Genomic DNA, 7,984 nt, shown 5'->3' with positions numbered 1-7,984 from the left:
CCACGAACTTTTCAGATCGTTTTTTTTAGTAATTTTTAAGTAGATATTTGGAAATTAGGAAACTTAATCTATACATAAATTTTAACGACATCGCGGTTTTTCATAAATAAAAATACACTTTTTGAGTTCATGCGCGAAACTAGTAACATGTTTTAATTTCAATTTATTTATTGACCTTATTACAAAAAACGTCACATTTGGCAAGTCAAAATACTATAACAATAACTAAATTACCTTATTACTACAATTTCATTAATAAAATTACTTAAAGTAAATTATTAAAAGAACCTAATAATTATAATTTAAAACGCTAAAATAATATAAAAGAAAATGCATTAACATACCAATAATATAATAAAATTCAGTCTTATGACTTATGTCAAAGATAAATCTTGCAAATAATTATAAAAATGGTCTTCCTTCAGAGCCAGTTCTAGGTTCTAGTTAAGCTTTTTTTAGTAATAATTATAATAGTTTTTTTATGAAACATACTATAGTATACTCTTTTTCGAGGATTATATCTGTCTAGTAAACTAATCACAAATGACATATGTTTAAAAACACACATTTATACGACCCATTGCTATGCACGCGTCTCCTCTCAAGCGAGGGTTTTAGGCCATAAAATTCGAAATCATCTTTATTTCATAGGTAAGCAAATTACACATTATTTAGCGGTTGCTAAATAAAAATTTTGTTCATCTTCCGCAGCAATGTAAATTGACCTTATTCTGATATAATCTTTTGTAAATATGAATTTGAAATTGTTCTTTTTTATACATTGTTAGGTGCCTATTGTCAACTCAATATATTGTTATATGCATTTTGTACAGTCAAGAGCACGTCAAGCTTGACACTTTGTACTTTGGACCGTTGTTATCGTAAGCGGCATAGAGTTGGATTTAAATCTTAAGTGTCAAGCTTGACGTGCTCTTGACCTTGTACAATATTAAAAGATTCGATATTTTAGATTATATATTGGTCGAACACGTAAAGCACCAATTGAAAGTAATCAAAAATTATTTTTGTTTCGTGACAGAGTGTGTATTTTTTTAGTTGTACAAAATAAATAATCAATTGCAGGCCGACGGCTTAACCGAGTCGATTTTCGAGGTATTATTTATTACTTCCTTAATGGCGGCCAATAGGCTTGGGCCAATGTCAGCTTCTAAAGCTGCGCGGTGCGGGAGGAGTGACAAGTTTACGTAACACATGTCGCGAGGGACACGGGATAATTTCAATAAGATTTTTCTGACGATATTTAATAACAAGTTAACGTGCTAAATGTTATCTATTCATTTCAATTATCAATGATTTTTTTTTTATTATAGTTTCACATAACCATTCATCGGGGATAGTGCAACGCGTAACTAGCATTTGATTAAGAGTCTCCATTTCGGTAATTTGTGGCCAAATCAAACCCGCGTAAATGTCATTGCAACCAAAATAATTTGATTTGCGGGAATCTAATTTTGTTGAAATTATCCCGTGTGCAGCGTGACATGACTGTTACGTAAACTGTCACTCCTCCCGCACCGCGCAGGTACCTCAGGAACCGACTCAGTTAAGCGGTAGACCTGGAGCATTATTACGTAATTACTTACGTAGGTGCAGTTGTGTGATAGATATTAAAGAAATAAAAGTGATTTTAACTAAATTATTATATTTTATTTACTATTTACAAATATTGGATAAATAATAATCTGTTGTCAAAATCCTGTATTTAAAGAGCCCATTGTGCCACATGTTCCAGCACAAGTGTTATTTTCGTCCTGGCCAGTTAAGAGAGAATCTTCATTGTCTGAATCACTATTCGAGTCTGTAGCTCTATGTTTTTGGTTTTCCTGATCAGTGTCTCTGGTCACTCTTACTTTTTCACGATCTGAGTGTTCTATTCCATATTCCTGGAGTAGTTTATTTATTTTCGAGTTACCTTCGAGAACTACATTGGTATCGCTGTTCTCTTTACAACAGTTTGTGTCACGTTTTTCAGTTCCTCCTTCACTTTTCGTTTTACAAAGACCTGTTCTACAAGGTTTTCCTTTAGATTTACAACTGTTGTCTGCGAAATCATTAATAGCTTTATCTAAACATTCTTTGTCCTTCTTTGCGTTATATTCATCTAACATCTTCTTAGCTTTTGAACTTTTGCCCACGCCCAGTCTGGGTAATCCTTTATTAAGGCCTTCTAATAAAACACATGCTTTGCAAATTGCTTGTGATGATACGAAGTTGCATCTAGTGCATATACCTTGAACTGGTAGTGATACTTCTTCTTTGACTGCCATTGTTTCTCCTGTTGACAAATTAAAAATGTTAATGCATAAAACCTACCATCTTCATACCCCATTTAAAGTAGTTTTTTTTAAGAATAAAAATATCGCACCCCTCATGGAAGAATGGCATAAGCTGAGTTACGTCAAAAACGTTTATTGCTCCATTAGATACAGAAAAATATAACCCATATTCACATTGACTTACAATTATATGGACGTCGGGTCCGCGCTAAAAAGTGTCCGCACTTGTAAGGCGCTAAAATCGTATACAGAGCGCGACACTCCGCTTTAGTCTTCATTTGTTCTACGGACAGCGCGATACTGCGATGACATAACAATTTAAATTTCGAATAGGTTGACTTGGGACATTTTTTTCGTGGTTTTTGTATTAGACCCGTCGTCCATTTATTTGTAAGTCAATGCATATTCACTTCAATTCTTATAACTGTATCGACTAATCGTGCATAGAGTTACAGGAATTGGGGAGGATGTAGTTATTCCATATCTTGTCGAGCAATAAATATTTTTGATGTAATTCCACTTATGCCATTCTTCCATGAGTTGTGTGATATGTTTTATATTACTTTCTATGTTTATTATTTCTAATATTGTAACAAAAGAGTAACCCAAGATCATTCAAATTTTTTTAAGTGATATATTTAACTAGTTAAATAAATTTGGGATATGAACTTGTCTAACTTGGTTCTGATCTGGGTGTTCTGGGAAATACCCAGAAATCCGTTACTGGTAGTCATAGTACAGGGAATTCCCTAGTTTGAAACCAGGTTATTTATTAGGTGTGGTTGTCTGGCACATATTATAGTTTCATTATGACAAGATAAAAAAAAAGTTTGTAGTTGTTTCTTATAAGGAGAAGTTTTATTCAAATTTCTTTTCTACGATTTAACAGTAATATCTATGAAATTATCTACTTGGCAATTATGACAAATAATTGCCTATTTTCTGTGTTAACGGTAGAAAGGGGGATAGAAATGTAGATAAATAAATGAACAATAATGACGCCCGCTAGCGAAAGTCAGTGTAAACTCACGATAGAAGTGCTTGCTGGCACCCTCATTATGTTGTCATATGTTAGAACAAATTTCTTGTTAATTTATTTAATATGTCATACTTGACATGCCCTTAACTTCGCAAGTATTTTACCTCTAAGGCGACTGACGTTACGGTTCGGCAGGGGTTCCTTCGGCATCCCTACATGCAAGCGCACACTGACAGCAATCATGACGCGGTGTCCTTAAACATAGCGCGGTATCCCTTGACAAAGTTTTAAGCATGCCGAACCATCCTTAGGCACGCCGAAGCACTACATCGCGATACCGTGCTCGCACCTGGACCCCGATTCAGAACTCTTCGATGTTTTAACTGAATCGTTCGTTTGGATATCGTTCTCGAATGGAAGGGCGCTTTCCGAGCTATTATTTATTTATTTATTTTATTATTATATTTCAGAACATTTGAGTTAAAGGTTCAATTCGGATTCGGATACGATGTCGTTATCCAACAGCGTTTACGGAGTTACTAGGCGAAATAGATTATAAGAAAAATTAAAATCCTTTTATATACATTTTTAAGACTTTAAAGGCAAAATATGAAATCCAGACTTTATTTAAAATAATAGATTTACATATCAATTTTTGTATAAACAATAGGACGTTCGGTTACTTTTATTCCATAACAGTGTTCTGAATAAGTTTGTAAGCTTTGCCGGTCGAGAAGTTCGAGTAATCGCACGAGTATGCCGTCATTTCGGTTCGGTTTCGAATACGACAGTTTGACGTTCGATTCGGTTATTGTGAATAAAAATGGAAATAAATCATACGAAATCGAATCGGTCGACAACTGAGTTATCGTAAGGTTCTGAATCGACCCTCTGGTCTCTCTTTAATTCAGTCCTGCAGTGAGTGCCGCATACCCGCATGGTCACACTCGGCGTCCCGAAGCCTGCCAAGGCGTCCGGAAGGCTGCCTAGGCATCTCCCAAGGCTGCGGCTGGCTCGGTATCTCCAAGCATGCCACAGCTTTGTTTTATAGCTACGACCATTGTCATTGAAATTTCAACTATAATGCCGTAACTTTCGTCACTTAAATATCCTCTGCTGAGTCATGCTGTCAGTGGGCACCGAACCTAACCATGTTGCATATTCTTGACAATACTACAAACACAGCATACCTGAATAAATAATATCCATAATACAAGATGGCCTAATCTTCTCCATATCCTTCAACAACGCCCTCGCATGACCTCTGTAAGCATTGGGAGCAAACACGCACTCTGTTGAGAAGTATACCAACTTCTTATAATGAGCGTACATTACTATTTCTTTCTCGTAAGTGTACTTTAATGGTTTCACTCGTGGTATTGAGCCTTCACTGCCCTGAAAATGGTAATATTGTATTAAGTAATTTGTTACTACCTGACTAAGTTGTACATATGGTTGTAAACGGACTTTGCGTTAATTATTGAAACTTGAACAGTGAATTTTAAAGTTTCAATTGAAAAATTTTCATAAATACACAACTGCCAACAAGGCATACATTATTTTTTACAGGTCATTGGTCTGTCTATATACTGCCCTCCTTGTCGTAGCTAATATGTTTCCATTTCTGTAATATTCGAGATGACCATAAATAGATGCCAGTCATGGTCACTTACTAAAAAGTGATATTTATCAGAATAGTATGGAGGGAAGTGTGCTCAACATAAAATTGAAAGATCAAGTATTATCGATCAAGTATAAAGTCGCATTTTAAAACAACAAAAATGGCATTGGACAGAACACATGATGAGAGAAAAAATTTATAAAAGACATTGTGGAATGGAATCCAAAAGAGTGAAAGGAAGAAAGGGAGACCATACTTTAGATGGGAAGGCGATTTTAAATATGTTGCTGGATGAGCGTGAAGTCAAATAGCAAAATATAGGGAGAAATTGAAATAAATAGAAGAGACCAATGTCTTTATGTTAAGCTGAAGGTGCCAGAGTCAACAAAAATACAGAAATTTGAGTGAATATTAAAAATGGAATAAAAAAAAGTAATAAGCATGTCACACAATGTCACTGAGTTAGATAAGTTGTGTGTAAGTTATCTTATTTATCAGTTATGTTATTATTCTTGTCGATCAGCAATAAAGGCTATAATAGTAAATAACTTTCGAGACATTTTGGCATCCAAAACTTTTAATGTCACCTAAAAAATTTCCATTACTCTGAATATGCTACAATAAAACTGTACAAGATAGATATTAAAAAACTGATTATAGTGGGTTGCAGTTCTCTTTTAACTGATTCCAGATTCGCATCCCTCATGGAAAAACGGCATAATCCACATTGTCTCCAACACTTGTAACTCTACCGAATAATATTGTAGATAGAGTTACAAGCATTGGAGAGGATGTGGGATATATTTTTCTGTATCTAATGGAGCAATAAACATTTTTGACGTAACTTCACTTAACCCATTCTTCCATGAGGGGTGCAATATGTTAACACAATTTCGCTAAAAATGTTGGTTACAACAGGCAGCTGTCTACAAAAATGCCAGTGAGAGCTGCTCGGTTTGTGTGATGTAACACAGTGTTTCATTTGATTGCATTTTAACCGACTTTAAAAAGGAGGAGGTTCTCAATTTGATTGTATTTGTTTTGTGTGTATGTTACACAATTACTCGTTCAATTTATGAACCGATTTTGATGATTCTTTTTGGTTGTAAAAGAGGGCACCTCAGTATTGGTCTCATTTAAATATTCCACGTGATAGGGTGGCAAGCTAGGGGATTTTGCGCACTTTCCGGTAACCAATTTCAATAAAACCTGGCAAACAGATGTAATTCCACAAATTTTTGATGTAGGTTTTTTTTTTATGAAAAAGTTCTTTTGAGACTAATTTTTTTATTTTTTTTTACCAAAAATTGTTTTTTAATGGATTAACTGAGATAGCAGAAATAGCATCCAGTAGTATTTTAGGCATGGACTACTCTGTTACTGACAAAGTTATGTGCTACAGGTATATTATTGCATCATTACCATTTCTCACTTACAGTAGATATAGCTGTACACCTCTTCAACCTCGCAATGTCCCCTCTTAATACATTCATCAAAACGGTCTCAGCAATGTCATCTGCATTATGCCCAGTTGCTATACAACGTACGTCAAGCATTGCAGCGCCACGATCTAATGCCTGACGTCTGAATACTCCGCAGAAAGTACAGTTGTTCTTTCGACCAATTTCAGCTACAATCTCATCCATTGTCCAACCGTATAAGTCTTTATATGATAATATTTTCAATGGCATTTCATAGTCATCTCTATTCTGCTTTACTGTCTCTAAACTGTCATCTCGGTAACCAGTGATGCCTTCATCAATGGATAGCAGCATAAGGTTCAAGCCATAGTGATATCTCTGGTTTAACATCTTCAAGACATATGCAAGTACTGTTGAATCCTTCCCACCAGAGGCTCCTATAGCTACAGAATCACCTCTGTTGAATAATTTCCCTTTTGTAATAGTGTAGTGAATTTCTGTCTCAAACGCAGTGAAAAAACATTCTTTACACAGAGCGTCCCCAGTTTTTGGTCGCTGAAATAATTAAAGTAAATTAGGTGAAGGAACAATTTTACGACTTCAGTGACTCAACAGGCGTCCCTAATTTGAGCCAAATAATTGGTGTGGGTGTCTGGCACAATATTTTTATTTATAAAAAAAATGGTCCTTGTTCTTCTTTTAAATGTTATGGCCCCATCTTTTTTTCACTTTTTTTTTATTTTTATGGCTCCATCATTATGAGAAATGATGATTTTGCCAAATGGCCCCATCTAAATAAATGATTATTTCGCCAATGTCAATTTGAGGAACACACGCGTTTTTACTCAAAAACTGACCGGTGAATTTAGACAGAATTATGAGAGGAGAATCTACATGCACAAAGGGAGAGTGGACTAACGTTAGGAGGAAGTTAATATTAACGGGACCCGTCCCGGATTTTAAGTGGGAGATCTTTATTATTATGATGAAACTAACCTTTAAAACTGCATTTTTGCCACAACCCGTCCTGCAAGGTACAGGCATTCTGAATGTATTTTGGAGTATCAGTACAGCAATAACAATTTTCCAGACCAACTGTATTCCAGAAATTTAATGAAAAACTGTGAAGTGAAAAACCCATAAGAAGTGCCGCAGTGCCGCCAATGACAATGCAAATACGGTCTTTTATAATGTGCAGTACAGTTTCTTGAAAACAAAATGTCACATTGAATATATTATAGGCAACATGTGGATTTGAAAATGGATATCTTGAAATGTGTAATATATTTTTTTTTAATGGAAATTTTCCACTTCACTTCACTTTTTATTTTTATGGCTCCATCAATATGAGAACTGATGATTTTGCCAATTTTTTTTAATTATATTTTTCCACATTTGACGTTGACGCCTGTCAAAAGTCGAAGTTACTGAACGAAAACGATAGAACCGTTTTCATGGTTTCTTTCGCTGTTGTCCAATCATTTTAAATTTCGTTTTTGCTGTAACTTGTTTTTAGCTGTACAATTTTATACAGGTGATAAAAAATCACTAACCATTTTAAAGGAGCATATTGTATAAAAGAAATAAAAAAATCATGTTCAGTTTTTTTTAAATACTTGACAAATGTTACGTGTATATATATATGTACATATTTACGACGTCTTAA

At 34.8% G+C, this 7,984-nt stretch overlaps 1 protein-coding gene across 1 annotated transcript; it reads right to left on the bottom strand.

Annotated features, from left to right (window-relative positions):
• Positions 1 to 1,625: 1,625 nt before the first annotated feature.
• Positions 1,626 to 7,540, bottom strand: LOC113237459 (cytoplasmic tRNA 2-thiolation protein 1). The gene is made up of 4 exons (XM_026473944.1): positions 7,315 to 7,540; positions 6,334 to 6,873; positions 4,467 to 4,671; positions 1,626 to 2,296 (listed from the first exon to the last, which is right to left on the bottom strand). The coding sequence occupies exons 1-4, from the start codon at positions 7,360 to 7,362 to the stop codon at positions 1,710 to 1,712; spliced, it is 1,380 nt and encodes a 459-aa protein (XP_026329729.1). The 5' UTR covers positions 7,363 to 7,540; the 3' UTR covers positions 1,626 to 1,709.
• Positions 7,541 to 7,984: the final 444 nt, after the last annotated feature.

Source organism: Hyposmocoma kahamanoa, unplaced genomic scaffold (assembly GCF_003589595.1).
Source record: "Hyposmocoma kahamanoa isolate Upper Pololo Valley unplaced genomic scaffold, ASM358959v1 93, whole genome shotgun sequence".
Classification (NCBI taxonomy): Eukaryota; Metazoa; Arthropoda; class Insecta; order Lepidoptera; family Cosmopterigidae; genus Hyposmocoma; species Hyposmocoma kahamanoa.
Note: the sequence above shows the minus strand (reverse complement) of the source record. Positions and strands in the feature narration are given on the sequence as shown.